The 20,596-nt window shown below is 42.5% G+C and overlaps 1 protein-coding gene across 1 annotated transcript; it reads right to left on the bottom strand.

Moving 5' to 3' along the window:
* Window positions 1–2,891: 2,891 nt before the first annotated feature.
* On the bottom strand, window positions 2,892–20,131 carry EED (embryonic ectoderm development). Its single transcript, XM_065648815.1, has 12 exons — window positions 20,003–20,131; window positions 16,320–16,472; window positions 10,753–10,845; window positions 9,830–9,895; window positions 8,948–9,073; window positions 8,748–8,829; window positions 7,079–7,170; window positions 6,009–6,142; window positions 4,767–4,872; window positions 4,396–4,554; window positions 3,881–3,954; window positions 2,892–3,170 (listed from the first exon to the last, which is right to left on the bottom strand). The coding sequence occupies exons 1-12, from the start codon at window positions 20,129–20,131 to the stop codon at window positions 3,044–3,046; spliced, it is 1,341 nt and encodes a 446-aa protein (XP_065504887.1). The 3' UTR covers window positions 2,892–3,043.
* Window positions 20,132–20,596: the final 465 nt, after the last annotated feature.

Below are 20,596 nucleotides of genomic sequence, written 5' to 3'. Positions count from 1 at the left end.
TTAGTAGGTCCAGAGAGGTTCTCCTTCCCCTCTACTCTGCCCTGGTGAGACCTCATCTGGAATATTGTGTCCAGTTCTGGGCCCCTCAGTTCCAGAAGGACAGGGAACTGCTGGAGAGAGTCCAGCGCAGGGCCACAAAGATGATGAAGGGAGTGGAGCATCTCCCTTATGAGGAAAGGCTGAGGGAGCTGGGGCTCTTTAGCTTGGAGAAGAGGAGACTGAGGGGTGACCTCATTCGTGTTTATAAATATATAAAGGGTGGGTGTCACGAGGATGGAGCCAGGCTCTTCTCAGTGACAACCAGTGATAGGACAAGGGGTAATGGGTTCAAGCTGGAACACAAGAGGTTCCACTTAAATATGAGAAGAAACTTCTTCTCAGTGAGGGTGACAGACACTGGAACAGGCTGCCCAGGGAGGTTGTGGAGTCTCCTTCTCTGGAGACATTCAAAACCCGCCTGGACGCCTTCCTGTGTAACCTCACCTGGGTGTTCCTGCTCCGGCGGGGGGATTGGACTGGATGATCTTTTGAGGTCCCTTCCAATCCCTGACATCCTGTGCTTCTGTGATTCTACTAGCTCTGTATCTTCCAGAAGATGCACAGTAAAAATAATTTGATTTGTCCTTTTTTTTTTTTTTTTGAGTCTAGATCTAGTCAGCTCTAGGAAGAAAACACCCCAATGAAATAAGTACACAACTTTTATGTTCACCTGAGCTTTAAGCACCTGAATGTTGAAGAAGCGGGGTTTTTTTCCCCCTTGTGGTATATATTCAAGATAGTATTAATCTTAAAAAGCAGATGGTGCTGACTGATGTAAAGGAGACTTTTTCTTACCCGGGGCTTGATCCAGCTCTCCTTGTGCAAGTTCATATTCTCTAGTTCAGGGGTGTCAGACTCATTTTCAGCTGGGGCCACATCAGCCTCACAGTTGCCTTCAAAGGGCCAAATGTAATTTTAGGGCTGTATAAGTGTAGGAGTAGTTACATTTATACAGTCCTCAAATTACGTTCGGCCTTTTGAAGGCAATGGCAAGGCCGATGTGGTCCCCGGTGAAAATGAGTTGGACACCCTTGCTCTGGTTCTTCCCTTCATCAACAGCTTGGATCTGATTTCAGCTCTATCCAGATTTCTCAGGGCAAACCTGGTAGAACATTTGCCTGTATTTTAAGAGAACAGTCTTCAGCATATTCATAAATTAGTGCAAAAGTTAAAGCTGGCCCTGTGTTAGGCCCCTCTCCGGTGAAGCACCACCCTTCCTTTCCTTCCTCTCAGAAACAGAGCAGCTCATTTGTCACAACATACCACTTCATCCAAAAAAATTTTTTTTAAAAGGCCAAAAAAATCCCTATTGCTTTTGTATCCCACTTCACTCTCAACCCTGGACATGGGAAAACCCAGAAACCCTTGTCCAACGGCACTGCTGGACAGGCCTTGCACAGCCTGGACAGCAGCAGCCTCCAGCACAAGTGTTCTCAGCGCGGTTCAGCTCAGCCGACCGAAGCGGTTTCCCGGAAGGCTGGAGGACGCCTGAGCACTCCCACGGCCTTTTGGAGTTCTCTCCCCAGCACATCCCCACCTCGCACTATTTCAGACTCTGCTAAACCCAGAGACTTTCCACAGAATATATGATGAGGTGTTGCATAAGAAATAGTTGTATCAGCACCGGTGTGGCCAGCAGGCCCAGGGCAGTGACCGTCCCCTGTACTGGGCACTGGTGAGGCCCAACCTGGAATCCTGGGGTCAGTTTTGGGCCCCTCGTGACAAGAAAGCCCTTGAGGTGCTGGAGCGAGTTCAGAGAAGGGAACGGAGCTGGTGAGGGGCTGGAGCACAAGTGTGATGGGAGCGGCTGAGGGAGCTGGGGCTGTTCAGCCTGGAGAACAGGAGCTGAGGGGAGAGCTGATCGCTGTCTGCAACTGCCTGCAAGGAGGTTGGAGCGTGGAGGGGGTTGGTCTCTTCTCCCAAGTAACAAGCAACAGGACAAGCAGAAACGGCCTCAAGTTGTGCCAGGAGGTTTAGATTGGGCGTTAGGAAAAATTTCTTCCCGGAAAGGGTTGTCAGGCATCGGAACAGGCTGCCCAGGGAGGTGGTGAAGTCACCATCCCTGGAGGTGTTTAGAAGATGTGTAGATGAGGTTCTTAGGGACATGGTTTGACGACAGTGTCAGGTTAATGGTTGGACTCAATGATTCTAAAGGTCTTTTCCAACTCTGCCAACCAGCACGCTAAGCAGATCAAAGCCCGCCCTTCGGAAGTCCAAAGCAGCAGTTCTGCTGACCGCCCTCCTTACTTCTCCAAGAACAGAAGACTCAATCATTTCATGATCACTATGCCCAAGGCGACCTCCAGCTGACACGATGCCCACGAGCCCTTCTCTACTCACAACCAACAGATCCAGTGAGGCTCCTTTCCTGGCAGGCTCACTAACCAGCTGTGTTAGGAAGCATCTTCCATGCACTGCAGGAGCCTCCAGGATTGTTTCCTCTCTGCTGTGTTGTATCTCCAGCAGACATCTGGTAGGTTCAAGTCCCCCCACCATGTTTCTGTGATGGCAACTACATCATAGTTTTTCCAGACCGAAGGGCCTCGCTAGCACCCCATCCTCAAATGTTCATTTATACTTTATTCCTAAGTGCAGCATTTCCTTCGTGTGGTCCCTGGATAATTCTCAATAGCACCATGAGGTTTTCAGTCAGAAAGGCACAAATATACCCGCAACCACGCCCACATACCAAATTTCTAGCAAGTTACCGCATATTTATGTGCTAGCTGTATGCAAAATGATTTCACAGGCCCTAAGTGAAAACTCTTTGTGGGGAAATAATTAAAATGGACAATTCAGAAAACTTTACAAAAATACTTCTTTTTATTAAAAGCAGCAATTTCAAGCAGAACAATACACGGAATGTAAACATCACTAAGTTCAGCTCCAGCCTGCCGAACCTTCGAGGAAGTCTACACTAAACGCATCTACCATACTAGCGAGTTAACAGGCTATATTATAATTTGAAAATATATTTTCTACTTTGAATTAAGAAAAAAGTGATTTATCGTAGTCTGTCCCAGCGCCAGATACTGGCGTCATCGCACACAGCTATAAGGATACTGCTGTCCCTGCTAAAACTGGTTTGTCGAATGGCAGCAACACATTTAGGATGAGTAAGAGTCGTACACCTATAAATAAAGATATAAAGAAAATTATTCAGCTGCAAGGTTAAATGTGCACTGGCCACTGCATTACGGAGCACTGTTTCACCAGCCTCTTACTTATGTGACCTCGGAGGAGCTGAAGGGCGACAGGATTATGTGCTTTGTGGTGTGGTTTGTATTCCAAACGTGGAATTGGGAAAGCTGTAATTTCCTGTTCACCTACTGCCATTTCTCAGCCTCTCAATTTCATGTATTTTTATATATATATATAAACACATACAAATAATATATAAGACATGGTGTCCAACTGCCTTGCCACACTGGTGAGGAACTGGAAAGCCAAACCTTTACAGCCTCATTACTCAAGTCCTTTCATCTATTTCTCCTTCGTCATGTATTACACCCACCTAGAACATCTTCTCTTAATCACTTTGTAAATTTTCCACCTAATTAGTTTGTAAGCTCTTTGGGGAACAAATTGGTTTTTTCCTACATCTATGCATGGTACCAGCACAATCTGACTGGGGCCTGTTAGCACTACTGTAATAAAAATAATAAATCAGTAAAAATAATAAATGTTAACCTTCAGGGGATCAGAATGTTTATTTACCTCATAGTTAAAATGGAAAGTAACTACTACTGTTAAAACATTTCTATAGTTATCAGTAAAGGAAAAAAGGAAAGTACCCCAACTCTCTGTCTTGGCAAAAATAGAATTTTTAAAAAGTACTCACTTGGCTTTATGAGGATCCTCTATTTCTAAATCCCAGACATAAAGTTTGCCGACCTGATTGCCCAGAGCAAGCATCTTTAAAAGAAAGTAGAGGATATAGAAGTTTTAAAACACTATCTCCAAAAAAGGAAGTCAGAATTTTGTAAAGGCTGCATAGCTGATAAATTGTGTGTGAACGTATAACATGAATCACTTAATGAGTTTGTTGGAGGGGCTAGAAATACTCTAAGACTCATGTCCTTTCTTTCACTTTATTATCCATCTCGGCGGATTTGGGAGGAAGATATCAGTAAACATACCCGTAATGAAAAACATGTATTTATTTGGTGGAACTTCTTCCACCAGGCAGAACCCAGAATGAAAAATCTAGAGCTCCTACAGCTACATGTAAAGCGCCTTGCAGCAAATCATTCTGCTTCTCAAAAATCACGTGAACCAAGACTTCCTGTGCCCACAAATGGAATCCATTAAAAGTTACGCACCTTCAAACACCGCCAGGTCCAAGCTCACACGTACCTTTTGCCAGAAATCCATTGAAAACCGCATGTACCATATGTCACACTGGCTGTAATCGAATCTCCCAAGTATGGTCACATTGGACTCACTGGGCTTGATTTTATCTATATCATCTTCCATCTTGCCAGGTTTCCAGCACACGATGGCATTTTCACAAGACTGGGGGGAAACAATGAAAAAAAAATTACCTTTATTTACAATTTATACTGCACATTCAGTCTAACTATAATTATAAGCAAACATTTCACCTCACAGCTTCTGCAATGACATTACAAAAAGCACAATGGAAAATCTCTACCTCTGTCCTTACTGTTTAAAATCCTCAAAATGAGCAAATAAGAGTAACGTAGCTGAAAAAGCTGCAACATTACCTTGGAAAGAATTAGATCTCCCAACCATCGTACACAGTCAACATAGTTTCTATGTATGTCTCTTGTAGAGAAGTCAGGAAAGTGAATCTTCTGCGAAATAAAAGGCCTATGGAGAAAATTGCCAGGTGAGGTCCAGAGAAATACAGAAGCACAAGTCTAATTTTCAACGGCCGGTTTTAAGATGTTAAAAGGACAAGCCTGGCTTTTGTTGTTGTTTTAACAGTTTTATAACAAAGTTGATTCTGTATGTTGTTTTGTTGCTTCTTTGGGTTTGTTTGGTTGTTTTGTTTTTGTTGTTTTTTTAAATAATGGGAACAGTCCCTGTTCTCATCCTCATTCCTAATGAAATAACATTTCCCACTGTACCAGACTGTGCAGAGACAGTGCTAAACAAAACCACTCCTTCGGCTGCTGAATACAGCTTCCATTGCCAAATACTTCAAGACCTAATTAAAGCTCAGTTTTCCTGATGCTGCTTCTGCAACACCTAAACAGTTAAACAGAAAAGCACACTAAGAAAAAAAACCCCACGATTTTTTAAAAAGCACGCTAAAAAAAAGCATCATTTAATATTTGGTAACATTACAAAAAAAAGCGAGAGTATTTTCACAGGTTGTCTCATTGCTGAACATGTTTAGTGTGTTTTAGACTCTTCAATTCTCTCAATGGTTAAACTGGAAGTTAAGATTAAAAAGTTGATGAACTTCATAAAGGAGGATTTCTCTATCATGTATCTAATTGTGATGTTTACTTGACAATTTATTCATATCTGAGGTCAGATCAGAGAATGATGAAAATTAAAGTTCACACTACATAAGCAGTTTTGTCCCCACTCCAAAGTCCGATAGCAGGTACAATAATTAGTAATAAATACCCAATATAAAACTATTTGCGATATTTAATTACAGATTTGATTTCTTCCTAGAAATGTTGAGGTGAGAGAAAGAAAAGCCACTGACATCTTGAAACACAGTGAAATACAAGCTTAATTAAGGATAGAGATAATAATTCTGGGTGTTTTCTAGACAGGAAGATAAGAAACAATAAAGATACTTAAAAGTGTCAGGAATTTGAATCTGAATTCAGTAAAAATCTACTGAAGCCAACATCAATAAGACAGATTGGGTGTCCCCAGGTCACTCACTATCCTCAAGAACTCCTAATTTGGATACAAATTATCTGGGCCCTTGATGAGGATATTCATGTTTTGCAAAGACAGCCAAGAAGATGAAGACGACGTACCTGTTGGTTTTATTTGGGTTGTACTCATAAGACTCTTTGATGGCGTTTATCATTCTCTTGGAATTAATTCTCCAGAGTTTTAGAGAGTGATCCATCCCACAGGACATGATTTTTTCACCGAGAAGATCATAATCCTACATATATGAAATAATTTTGAGGACCCCCAGCCTAAGCTGCATCACAACAACTCAGATTCCATTCCATCATTTCCATCAAAACAGCATTTTCTGTGCAGAGAACACCATAAAGCTGCATATTTCAAATAGAAAAATGCTGACAACCTAATCCTGCTCACTGCAAAGCAGCACGGTATCTTAATAACTATATTTACTCTTTCTCAAGAAAGAGAGGTATATTCAACAGCGTTGACAGACAATGAATCTACTGCTAGTGCTTCCTCCTCAGTAAATTCCCTGATTTCATTTTATGGAGCAACTTTGGCAGGATTCCAGGGCTATGACACAGGTGATGACTATTTACAACCACAAGAGAATAAGACAGTGTCGGGTATCATATAGATCCACTCCTCACCTTCCAGGTCACACATCAGGAATGGAAATAGTTCTTAAGAGCAGCGTATTAAAAGTCAACTGTTCTAGCTGGGATTTGCTGGGTACCAGTGTCTGTTGACAGCCACTGAAGAGCAGCGTAAGTCACCTGAAATCACTTATTTCCTTCACTATCATGTCTCTCAAGGTTTATTTGCTCTTGCTGCTTTGGCTTGATAAGACCTCAAGAACTTCAAATGTGGGACCATCATGAAAACTTTTTACTCTTTCTAGCCCCACTGAGCTCTATTTTGTTTACTTCTAGGCTGCACTGTGAGAAAACCAGCTACTTAAACATACAGAAAGTGAACACCTGTCCTCTATATTAAGAGGTGGTCAGTTCAATCAAACTACCATAGTTTTAAACTTGTCTATCCCCTTCAAACAGTATTTATGCACTTCAGGGAACTTTTTAAAAGTAGGTATAATATCAAAACAGTGCACAAGAGGATAAAAAGTTGCATATTGTAAGCTTACTACCCTCTGTAAATCTAAATCACTGCCCCACAGTCTTCCACTTACTGCACTTAACACCTCATCCCTGTGCCCTTCTACTCCTCCAAATATTGCAACCAGCGTGTCTGTCTGGATGTTCCACAGTCTCAATGCATGATCTATAAAGAACAAATAAAATTACATGCTGCTTTTTATACGTACATATGAATAATATATTTCAGCTTAACCACTTTCAACAACAGGTGTTCATGTAAACATCAAAAAGGCACTTAATTCTTCTTTGCTCGTTAGAAACAACAGAACTGCATTAACTAGAATTGCCATTACAACTCAACTACTGTTAGAGTAATTCTGTAATTGAGAAAGTTTGCCCGCCCTCCTCCCCTAGAGCCAGCTTCTACCAAAAATAAACTTGGATCTTTAGATCATCTGAAAAGCAAAGAGTCTGATCTTGGACAAGTATGCTTTTATCCAGTCCTACCTCAAAAATAATTGTATATATAAAAAAACCCCACTAGAATTCCTTTCAGCCATTCTTACATCAGCATTCAGAGAAGTTCTGATTTTCCATTTTCTTAATCTTTAAAATATTATTTTTCACTAACCACAGACTGTAGTGATGGGAGAAACTACTTCTATGAAAAACACATACTCCAAATTCAATGGGATTAATCCACTTGCTTAAAGAAAGTTTTAACAATTTCCAATGAAGAACCTCTAAGGTTTTTCGTATTTAGAAATGAGAATTTCTAGTGTATTCCCCTTTTGGATCCCACAAGTACACTGCACTGAATTACAGCAACACCAACTGGAAGGCCACACAGTCCCAAATATCTTCCTATTTTTCTATTCATCTCTCAGCCAAGCAGTTCTGAAATTCCAATATTCTCCTGCCTCGTGCCCTCTTGGAGATAGTACCAGGTCCAGAGACTGCACATTAAAACTTGCAGTACTATGGCTGATGGCAAAATGTTATTAAAAAGAGAACGCCAAAAATATACAGAACACAAGGAATTCACAGCACAAGCTTGACAGTTGCAAGAATCAGAGAGGTTCCCAACTCCTGTTCTCATGTAGTTTCATCAGTGACACCAAATACACTAAAGTCAAAAGTGCCCTTATGTGAACGTTCCCAACTCGAGCGTTCCGGAAGGTTTGCTCTTGCGGCAGATCAAGTAGCCCCTTCCCTAACGAAACGGTCACAATTAGGAAGCTGTGACTATTGAGACATTCTGGACAAGCCCATAAGACACCATACCAAAAACTCGCTTCTCCCTTCACTAATACGCTTTTCACACAAAGCCCAATTAAAGCCAGAGCTGCTCCTGAGCGATAGAGAATCAAATTTTTCCCCATGAACACGGCGGTGAATGCTGTCTGTGACATTCAGACATTCCCACTAGATGGCAACATGATTTAACAACTGAAAAAAATTTAACTCAGCTGTTAGAAAGGAGAGAGCAACTCCAATGCTCATGTTTCTTCTTTCCTAAAAGCAGCACTGTTCACAATCCCTTTGCACCACAGAAGTTATGTTTATTGTAGGCCATGGATTTAATTACGTACAAGATATATCGCCACAAAAGCGGAAGATTTACTCTTGACTTTCAAGGTAAACTTGTTCAGTGCCACTCATAAAAAAAAAATTCATGGAGGTTTTGGCCATTTTCAAGACCAAAATCCAATCCAAAATATCCTGATACATACAAAAACAAAAGAGGGTTTTTTTCCTCACCTTTGCTTACAGATAAAAGGAGATTCGGATCTCTCGGATGGAATTTCAGTTCATTGATTGCATTTCCATGGCCCACGTAGTGCTGGGATAAAATTCAGAGACCAAGTTATCATTTCCCCTCACGTTTAGATGTATTTAGAAGACATAAGTTTCACGCCTTATTGAAACACAAGCCGTATTTTGGAGCTCTGAGCACTCACCTTTATGCACTGCATTGTAATAGGATTAATTATCCTAATAATACCCCTGGACCCTGCCACAGCCAGAAGAGGATGACTTGTGTTGCTGTCGTATGTCCACGCACAGGTGTAGAAATTTTCATCTGCCTAAAACATCTTACATTAAGGAACACAGAAAGAAACAGGAGTTGGTGGGTTTTTTCGGTTTTGTTTGCTTTTTTAAACACTGTGGGGTTTTTTAAGTAAACTCATTGCTGCTTTATACAAGTGCCCAGGAGTCTCTACTGGACCAAATAGGAAAAAGATACATATTTGATTATACATCTGCAAATATAAGCAACATCAGCCTTTCTATAGAGGCCAATTCCCTGACTTCTGTTCCATACCATAGAAGGGAACACCTTCCCTTCCTTGGCATCAGTTTTCAACCTCTTTTGCCAAAACATCCAAAAACTGGAACTAAATGAGGATAAATCAAGACTGAGTTCACAAGTTATTGACTCGTATACTGCAAATGATCAACACAAGTTATTAAGAGTTCAGAGCATGAATCGGAATTCTTGGGCTTTAAACCCAGTTTCAATTCACAGGGAAACTGAGACCACTGTAAAACAGCAAATGTGAAATTCTACATAAATATTAGTGTTGGGAAGATTAAACTGATGGAGAATCAGTTTTCAAGTATTTTAATACGGCATGTTCCATGAGTCTGCGTTTTTAATATTTTTTCAACAGGAGGGACTCTAGGATGTGGGAAAGAGGTAAGACTTGGACCTAACATAAGGAATGTGCTACATGAGCAAAGTATTAAAACACAGACAAAACCTTCGTATGTTTTTCCCTGCAAAGCCTCTTCATTTTTGGTAAAGAAGGAAACGAGTGGCTTTTTAACTTAAAGGATACGTCAGCATCAACATAGGACTGCAACAGCCGGATCTCTCCTTGGGAATGACATTCATATAAAGTAACCTGGAGAAAAAAAAACAAAACGAAAAAAAAAAGGAGATGCTGCTGCTTATTTGTGATATTTCAAAAAGCAATCACATGCACCTCTGGATTGATTTATTGATGGGGAACAGTTGCGTGCCTTTATGGTTTAGATCTCATCCATCATCTGTTCCCACCAGGTGGAAATGGTTTGATAAAAGGATGCTCACAGCAGTCGCAGTAAAGCACCACTCTGGGACCTGTCAGCAGTCCTTCCCAGATATCAAAATCTATTATTTGAATTGTCTCAGTAAGATTAAAGTCTATTTGGAATTAGTTACTCCGACCATCTCTAACATGAGTTGGTCTTTTAATGAGCTTCTGATACCTTGTTTAATCTTAGTTTAGCACTTTTGGTAACTGTCAGGTGGAACAAACCTGGAAATTAAAGCTTGTTGTTTATTCACAACACTTGCACAGAAGGCACTTGAGGAGTTATTTTCACGACACACATCCTTCTTCAGAAAAAGCCTATAAATTCACTCCACACAGGCCATTAATTTAGCTACTGAGCTGCCTGGCATCATTGCAGACACTTATCCTATTTTAGACCATACGACATTTTGGAAACAATAACATCTCTGAAGAGTAATTTTAGTGCGAAGTTACATTTCTTCACCTCTCTTCCTTATCCCATGTTTATATTACTGAAGGATTTTTTCCTTTATAGGCTAATTCCCAAATAGCTAACACATGACTTCATAAAACAATCCAGAGGATGCAGCTCTCCCAGATAACAGATGCTACATATGTCAGAAATAAAGCTTTCTGGATGAAATAAAAAAAGAATGCAAGCAGAACCGCATGGAAAGGCTGACGGTTAAAAACAAATTACTCACTCTGTTGCTGCCTACAGTGGCAAAAACAAGGGGATCACCTTCTTTACTGTGCCAGTTAAACTGGACTCCAAACAAAGGCTGACCATGGTCCTCCTGTAAATGTAAAGTAAGATTAGAGACAAAAACCAAACATAAACAAAAACCACAGGCATATTATTTCTGTGAAATTCAGCTGTGGTGGTGAACAGTTTAACTCATATGTTTTCCTCCTCAAACTACTGAGTTCACATCCAGTATAATGTCACATGGTGAAGAGTTAAAAAGAACAGCTTTGTAACATCATTTTTAACTTGGCTGTCTTAAGGGAGGTTAAAGGAATATTCTGTGCTCCCCACCCCTCTGCTTTTAAAAAGTCAAGAGGAAGAACTGTTGTCTCACTGTGGTGGCCAGAAGCTGGCAGAACTCCTCAATTATATTTGCAGTCCCACTATTTCGTTTTGCAATTTTCAGCAAGTCAACCTCTGCATCTAAGGTCACATCTATATGCATTTTCTATTGTTGTAATTACTTCCACACAAGGATTTACAACTTCACAGAGGTGAGTTATTAGGACAGAGGAGAATTACACTGGCATAAGGGTGGAGAAGGGCCACATTTAACTGTTACATCATTTAGGTCTTGCAACTCTGCCACAGACACAACGAACTCCCTCCAGCACGTCACAATGCTGCAGCAAAGTTCATGTCTACAAAGCATCTTCAGATCGCCTTCACAAACAGTTACCACAGAAATGCCGAGTATTATTTTTATACAGCTTACATCAGAGAAAAAAATTTTAAAAAAGCAGATATGTTTATGAATCGTGATGAATATGGTGGTGCTTGTTAATAATTGATAACAGTATTTTGGCCTGTCCTGACAGGATGTTTTCAGCAAGAATAATGTTCATGAAAGTGCCTCCCCACGGGGGACTGTCTGGGACAGCGCGGGCAGGAAGGAAACGTCTCATGACGGCTGCTCAGCAGCCTTCAAATGGCACCGCTTCAGAGACCAGCCCAGAAATATCAGCCTTGGCCTGTCCAAGAACCAAAGAATAAATTTGAGGAGGGGTTGTGGGTGGGGAGTCGAACACTATTCAGAAAAAGTACTAACTGACATAGCTACAAGAGCTAGAAAGAGAAGGGAGAAAATCCTTCAGAGCTGAAAGCCCTCCTGCCCCTGTCAGAAAGAGATAATAACTTTCAAAGCTGAATACAGATTTAAAAGAATTGTTCAAAGTTTAACTCGAAGTATTACCCGTCGTAACATGAAAGAACAGACCAGTGGCTTTATGTGGTGAGGGATATGGGATACTGGCAAAGGGAAAAGTAGCAAGGTTATTAGTGACCCCACGACAGAGGGAAGAAGCAGGTATTCAGCATCTGTAAAGCACTATATTTTAATTAGAGAGGAAGAATGAGGAAAACTGTATGCCATAAAATTGCACACACAAGGCCATGATTTTTAGTGCCCAATAAAGCTATGAATTTTACTTTCTAAGCTTATTTTTGGAGAGTATTTAACTCTTGAAGAGAATGGCTGAGAGGTCAATTACAGAATATTTAAAAAAAAAAAAGAAGAAATCCACTAATACTTAGTTGGTTTTGAATTTCTGTGTGAAAGAGTTCATGCTGTTGAATATTGAGGACTTTCCACATACTGCATTAAGATAACACAGGTAAAACGCAGCGATTCTTACTGCTTTATTACAGAGATGTATTAACAACTTTTGCACTTGTTTCTCTGGAATAATCTTGCCGTCATGTACACTGTTTCTGATAAATTTAGTGAAATGGGAAAAGTGAAGAGGAAGATGTTTCTCCCCCCTCAAGACAGGATATTTTTCCAGCATAAGTTGTGATAAGTTTGTGATTTTCTAGGTAGGACCCAGACTAGGGTGATACAGAGCAATCCAACAGAGGGCTATACTGTTTCTATACTTGAGTACTTACCTAAAGCATTTAGTAAGCTTTTCAAAGACAACCTATTTCCCTGGAAAAATTACTCTGTGAGACAAACTTCTTTAGACTACTTATGTCAATACATTTCTCACATCAAGTGCTACAACCCCCAAGAGCATGACCGTACATATTGCAGCTTTTCTGGTGTTTAAGAATGAAGTAGTGAGGTAGAGGCTCTTGCAGGAACTCACTATCTGAAGAAGTTCTGCTCACTTCATTTAAACTACTGTCATCCTCACCGGTCAGAGACGGCCCACAGCTATTTTAATAATACCTCTCTGCTCTAATTTTTGTCTCGAGTGCTAAACAATGAAGCACGTTTTTAAAAACATTACGCTTTTAGGTGCTGCACATTACGGTTATCCTGAGATGCCAAGTATGTCACACAAAGCTGACCACTGTTTGTACAAACAGAAGAGTGACCCCGACGCTGATCGAAAAGTAGAATTGTGAAATGCCATCTTGACCCTGGTACGAATAAAGGGCACAAAACCCAAAGTACTCACATTCTTCATGCACCAGAGAAAGAAGGCAGAGGAGAAAATAGGTCCACAATCGTTACAAAAGCAAATAAATAAATAATCAATGGTTGGTTACCATAGAATGTCCTGAGTTGGAAGGGACTCACAAGGATCGTTGAGTCCAACTCCTAAAGTTCTGCCCTTTCTAAACACCAACTCAGGTTCAGTCACACAATAAGACCAGACCCGTTTTTAGACTGAAGGCGGCGAAGTAAATACTACGCCAACACAAAAAGTAATCACCTCCAACTACACGAACACATTTTAATATGCTCCCACCCACACTGCCAGCGGGGAACCAGCTGACCACACGCGCATTTCCAGTTCCCAGAAGTGGACGCAAGCCGTTTTCGGCAGGGGTTTTAGTTACCTTTCCTTCACCCATCAACAAGCTAGAACGTTGCATGTGGCTGGTTACCGATCCCCAGCTCGGGGGACAGCAAGTAGAAGCTGAGAGAGAGAGACAACACGGAATTGCTGCCCACCACCGAGTCGCGCCCTCAGCAAGAGCAAAGGGCACAGCAAATAACAGCTTTGTTTTAAAGGGAGCACATGAAAGCAGAACACACACAGTTCTTTGTTGGAAGATCTATAAGCAAAACGTATATGGGTGTATGTGAGGATGTGCATCTGTTAGCCGTATAAGCCCATTTATAAACTACATTTCCACTCAACCCACAGAGAGCAGAGTTTTTCAGTACACCTTACAGTAACTTAGTACTGCAAAAAGAAAAAAAAACAGGCAGTGTTTTATTTCCTGTCATTTTCCAAGTTATATATTTGTTTTCCTGATGCTTAAATTTCACCCAAAATAACATCGACAGTAGTGTTTAAAAGGCATATTTAGCAAGCACTGAGTTTTTCAGGCTGAATTATAATCATTTACCATTCAAAGCAGACAGTAATGGCCATATTTCTGTTTCCCCAAGGAAAAGTGAAAAGCAAAATTAGAAGGAAAAACAAGAGTAGGAAAGTGAAAAAGTGCATGACTTATATATCCCTAAAGAATATTAAAATCAATTTCCATGTCTTTACATATTGACTCTTCATTAATTTCAGTACATGCACCTGGTAGCATAGTTCAAAGACATATAAAATATGGGATATATAATGTGATATCCAAAGAGTCACAAGTGTCTTTCTGAACCCATATACAACATCCAACCATTGAAGAGTTTATCCCCACAGGATCTGCAAAATGGGTATGGAAGAACAGGAGAAAGAGAGGCTCCCTCAAACACAAAGTAAAAACAAGTTACCAAATCTGGCTGCTACCTAGTCTTTGTATTGACATGCACATTTATAAATATTAGCATTAATTGCAGTTCAAAGAGAAATGGGGAAAAAAAATATAATAAAAATATTCCACTTAGCTGAAATGCCACATTTACTCCTTCAGAGCTTGATTCTACCTGCACAGGATTCTGGTCCCAGGCCCTGATCCAAATCCACAGAATTCAGGGATTAATTAACTTTATAGGGTGGTCTTTTGGGTCACCCTATAGTGGGGCCTGGCATGAAACTGGAGCGAGGGAAATGTTCTGTTTTCCCAGAAGACACTTGAAAACTACTAACCCCTTTGGAATATTTGGTCTATGGATGGAAAACAAATACGCTTAGCAAAACTCAGAACTTGTTAAACGTTTGGGCGCCGAGAGGCTCACGCCTGTGTTTGAAGTATGACTCGAAGCCACAAAAAGCACCATCTGTGGGGGCGATTCATGCGAATCACAGGAACAGCTGCCTACCTGGGTGAAAATGAAAGAACTTCCCTTCCTCCTACACCCTGAAATGACTGGAGATAATTTTTATACTTCAAAAAAAACACATTAAGATCAACTTGTTTCCCAGATAGTTTTGTCAGCCTAACTTCATATCGCAGTTTCTCCAGTGGCAATGCTCATTTAGGAGGTTTCCATGCTGCAAACCTCTCAGCTACCCCAGCATTTCAGCCAGGGAGTCTGAAGCCGAAGTTCAGAAACAGCCACATCGGCACAGCTCAACAGTTTAGTGTGGGGCAATGACAAAAACCTCCTAAAGCAATTCTGCAGAAAATATCACTGTGGAGCTGCACACATCCTCTTGTTAGCGAAATATGAAGTTTAACAAAACTCCCATCTTGTTCCAGATGTAATCTTTTCCTTATTTAGAAATCTTATAAAAACCAGATCAGATGGCATGTTTACAGCTTTTGTCACATAAATATCCCACACGAGGCAGGGGAAGGAAAAAACAACATCCTGACCATGTAAAAGAATCAAAAAGAAAATTCATTCAGTCCATCATAGTCTGCTACCAGTGCAGAGGAAAATAATAATGCCCTAAAACACAAGAACAGGGAGAAAAGACCATGAATCCACATCCCTTAATACAATCAGGTATTAAGTGGAAAGATAAATATGACCTAGATCAGGTGCAAACACATAATCACAACATTCACGATAAATTAACCCAATTGAGCTATATAGCATTTATGACAACTGCCAGAGAACAGAAAATAGCTGATCTGGTAAGTGTGAGGAAAAAAATACATCAAGATTGTTGGGTTGGTGTTTTGGCTTTGTTTTTTGGTGTTTGGGTTTTTTTTGTTGGTTTTTGGTTTTTTGTTTTGGGTTCTTGCTTTTGTTTGTTTGTTTGGGTTGGGTTTTTTTCCATTTGATTTGTTTCTTGGTTTTGGTGTTTTAATCTTTTGTTGTTTTAAATACATTTCAACAGGTAGCAAAATCTGTACAGGTTCTGTGCTTTGCATCAAGTTGTCACAGGTTTTGTTTCCTTTGGAATTTGTTTATCCAGTTTCTTATCTTTATGTCAAGCAACTATAGCTTCAATTAAATATGTAATTATAACATATCACACATAACTTTGCAAACCTGTACAAAAATCAGGTTAATCACAGCTCTACTTACTGTTTCCTATTTCTCAGTATACTTTTTCTTCAAAACTTCAGCTATTCCAAATAAAAAGGTACTTTCTTCAAATGAGCATGGAACATAACTGTACACAGATATTTAAAAATATTAATCTTGACACTGTCTCACAGTCAACACCAATGTTACAGCCAGCAAACGGTACCCAGCATTCCCATATGGAGCTTACACATACCTACCTTTAGACTATTTACACATTTGAAGGAATATTTGCACTTCTTTGACTTCCATTTGCCTTTCCCCCAGCTTTTTCTTCCCGGCGCATTAGGAGTGTTTGTTGGCGTATCAGGGCGTTCGGTGTTAGTACCACTTTCAATGCTAACGGCATCATCCTGAAAACAGGCAAATTATATAGAATGTAATAAAGATATCATTAACTGCTGTATAAATTCAACTAATTTCGCAGCACTTGGCCTTTTCGCTTTTTCTTGTCCTCCATAAGCACAGATCTCCTAGGACTTGGTGTTGTTTAGATTCACGTATTTAAATCTATTACTAACATAACAGCATTCCTCCCTAGGAACAGAACATGAGTCACACGAGGACTAATCCAAGACGGACAGACGTGAACTGTGATCTAGTGAAGTTTCTTCAGAATACTAGTAGCTTTTCTCTTAAGAAAATGTCTAAAGTGTTTTCTTTTCATGAGAAAGTGTCTTTGACGTAGATGAAATAAGCACTACTGAAGTACTGAAGCAAGAGGTTGTTTGTGTAAAAACATTATGCTTCGCCATACCAAGAATCACCATACCATGTTCTGAGAGACTTTTGAACACCGTCAGCAGCATCAGGCACAGCGCAGCTCTGCAGCAAGTCAGCGCTGTCACTAGAAGATGAACTTTCACCCCTCCCTCCTGTTCCTTCCTACAGATACTTAATTCAACTAAAATCTAGGTTAAAAAAAAAATTTTAAAATAGCTTATTGTCTGATCAGCTGACTCCACTGGCCCTCCAACCATCAGCTGCCAGAGCTATGGTAAGGATGGGGAGAACTGAAAAAAAGGGGTGTGCAAAACAACCCACCCAGTCGCTGAGCAGTTTTAGATCAGCTTTGGACAATAAAGAGCAACTACGATTTCATATCCAGTCTGGCTGCAGGACAGTACTTAAAATGACATTTCTATTCTCTGCATCACCCATCACGGTACACCGCAACTTCACCTGTGCTGCAACTGGCAACCCTGTGCTTCCATAGAAGTGAGTTCAACTTGTTAAAAATCAACTTTTTTTTTTTTTCTGGCAAGGCAGTTTGTTCACTTTCCATCAGATTAGTGGGGGGAAACAACTCATCTCAAGGCCATGTGATTTCCAGATCCGAACTAAAGGAGACAGAGGCAGACAACAGCCTGTCACTGAAGAAGATTAAGTGTAACGTGAAACTGCATCAGGAACTCCACGAGGAATACAGAATAAGGTCAACTACAAACATTAATACACCAATTCCCACCAAACATTTATTCTTTGTCCCAGTTTCATATCTGTTTCATCAGATGCCAGTAAAGCTGTACTGGTCTTTGGTTGCCCAACAACTCTGAAAATCAGGACATCAAGAAGAGAAAAAGGAGGAAAGACAACACTGCCCAAACCTGGAGTCATTCCCTTCACATTGCACCCCTACAAGAGCCAACTTCCCAAATACACATAACCAAGTTGAATGATTCTTACACTTTCCAGTTTCTTCTCCTTTACCCTATGGAATTTTAGAGCTTGCCAAATTCTCATCTCCCAAGCGCACTTGCTGTAATACTTCACATAACTGAAGCTTTCTCCAGACTAGTCAGATATTGTCAATATAAGAACACCAGGTACCTGGTACGATGCAACTACACTGAGTAACTACGACATAACCAACAAACTTGCACCCAGGATAACCTGTGGAACAAAATACACCCTTTCTGGGTGTGGATTCTCCTTCTCTAGAGACATTCAAAACCCGCCTGGATGCCTTCCTGTGTAACCTCATCTGGGTGTTCCTGCCCTGGCAGGGGGATTGGACTAGATGATCTTTTGAGGTCCCTTCCAATCCCTAACATTCTGTGATTCTGTGATTCTCCAAATGAACATAATTATGCCAACTTTTAAGCAGAATCCTCGTCTGTCAGTAGTGGAATCCAGTAACAAACTCTTGGAAAGGAAGCCCTTCCACCTCTGTGACAGGTCACGTTTTCAGAAACCAGACAGACATGCTCACCAATAGTTTACAACAGACGCCGAACCAAACCTGAACGCCTTCGTTACCGAATTACACTTGCATTCACAAATGCCGCAGCCCCCACTCAGTAACTACGTAAAATGGCTGCTAGATGCCTTAGATGAAGTTTATCTTTCAAGTGTAAAGCCGTGCTCGGTCAATCACATCACCTTTGTTCCAAGCGCTCAGTTTTCACAGAATCACAGAATGTTAGGGATTGGAAGGGACCTCGAAAGCTCATGCAGTCCAATCCCCCCGCCGGAGCAGGAACACCCAGATGAGGTTACACAGGAACGTGTCCAGGCGGGTTTTGAATGTCTCCAGAGAAGGAGAATCCACAACGTCCCTGGGCAGCCTGTTCCAGTGTTCCGTCACCCTCACTGAGAAGAAGTTTCTTCTCATATTCAAGTGGAACCTCCTGTGTTCCAGTTTGCACCCATTACCCCTTGTCCTATCATTGGTTGTCACCGAGAAGAACCTGGCTCCATCCTCGTGACACTCACCCTTTATATATTTATAAACATTAATGAGGTCACCCCTCAGTCTCCTCTTCTCCAAGCTCAAGAGCCCCAGCTCCCTCAGCCTTTCCTCACACGGGAGATGCTCCACTCCCTTCAGCATCTTCGTTGCCCTGCGCTGGACTCTCTCCAGCAGTTCCCTGTTCTTCTTGAACTGAGGGGCCCAGAACTGGACACAATATTCCAGATGAGGTCTCACCAGGGCAGAGTAGAGGGGCAGGAGAACCTCTCTCGACCTACTCACCACCCCCCTTCTAATACACCCCAGGTCCCATTGGCCTTCTTGGCCACAAGGGCACAGTGCTGGCTCATGGTCATCCTGCTGTCCCCCAGGACCCCCAGGTCCCTTTCCCCTACACTGCTCTCTAATAGGTCATTCCCCAACCTGTACTGGAACCTGGGGTTGTTCCTGCCCAGATGCAAGACTCTACACTTGCCCTTGTTTTATTTCATTAAATTTTTCCCCAAAACTTTGCCCAACTTTGCTATCCCAGCCCTGAGCCCCTGCGCCTCCTGCCGCTGACAGGAGCCCCCGAGCTCCGTTTGCCCCTCACCCGCCACGGGGCTGCGGGGGTAAATTTACGCTACGTGTTAGTGATGAAGATCGGAACAGGCTGCCCAGGGCTGTGGTGGAGCCACCATCCCTGGAGGGGTTTAAAAGGTGTTTAGACGAGGTTCTTAGGGACACAGTTTAGTGCCAGAGTTAGGTTATGGTTGGACTCGATGATCCTGAGGGTCTCTTCCAACCGAAATGATCCTATGACACAAACTGTGAGAAAGATGGAAAAATTGTGCTGTTTTGCAGCAAAAAAAAAAAAAAAAAAAAAAAGAGAGCGTGACATTTCCAGGCTGACTTCGAAACACAGCCCCGCGCAGAGTTCGGGCCTCGAATCCTCCCTCACCCACGTGAAGGAAAAGCTAGTGTCTGTCCCCCGGACCCAAGCCGGGCTCTCCCACGGGGGGGCCTCTCTCCAACGGCCCCGAGGCGGGCGGGCTGACACCCTCCTCACCCCCACCCCGCTCGGGATGCGCCCCGCCGGGCTCGAACCCGCGGACACCCGATGAGGGCCGGCCCGGGAGGCGCCCCCCCCGCGCTCCCGCCTCACCGCCCCCCCCGCCCCGCTCCACCCGCTTCTTCCCCGCCCGCTCTCACGTTCTCGTCGCCGGACAGATCCCCGGGGTTACTGTTCTCGTCGCTGCTCAGCTTCTGCTTCTTCGCCGGCATCTCACCCCCCGCTCCCGCCGATGCCGCCGCCGCCGGGGCTTCTCCCCGCTCAGACATCTTCCCCGCCCCCCAACCCCGCCACGCAGCCGCAAAGCGCGGACGGGGAGGTCGAAAGGCCTGCCGTAAAGCGGCCCCGCGCCCCGTTCGCCGGCTGGGGAGCGGGGAGCTGCCACACTGCTGAAAAAGCGCCTTTCCCGCGCCCGGCGGCGCGCGGCGCCTCAGGGGCTGGCGGCGCCTCAGGGGCCGCTGGCTGAGGGGCCGGGGGAGCCCAGGCTCGGGTGTGAAATTAACCCGTCTTTAGCAGCCCGGTGGGGCTAGATGTCAAATTAACCCGTCTTTTAGCAGCCAGTATTACTTTATATCGCTGCTCAGGGCCGGCGGGGGAAGCGTGTGAGGTAGAAACAAGCAGCCCCTGTCGCCCCGGGTATGAACGGCCCCGCTGTCCCATCTTCGCGCCGCTCTTGTGCCTAAAAGGGGTGGAGTTTTTTGTTCTTCTTTTGATCTACAAAAGTCTAGCCTGAA

Source organism: Caloenas nicobarica, chromosome 1 (genome assembly GCF_036013445.1).
Source record: "Caloenas nicobarica isolate bCalNic1 chromosome 1, bCalNic1.hap1, whole genome shotgun sequence".
In the NCBI taxonomy this organism is placed as follows: domain Eukaryota; kingdom Metazoa; phylum Chordata; class Aves; order Columbiformes; family Columbidae; genus Caloenas; species Caloenas nicobarica.
The sequence above is the reverse complement of the archived record's forward strand: the minus strand, read 5'-3'. Positions and strand labels throughout refer to the sequence as shown.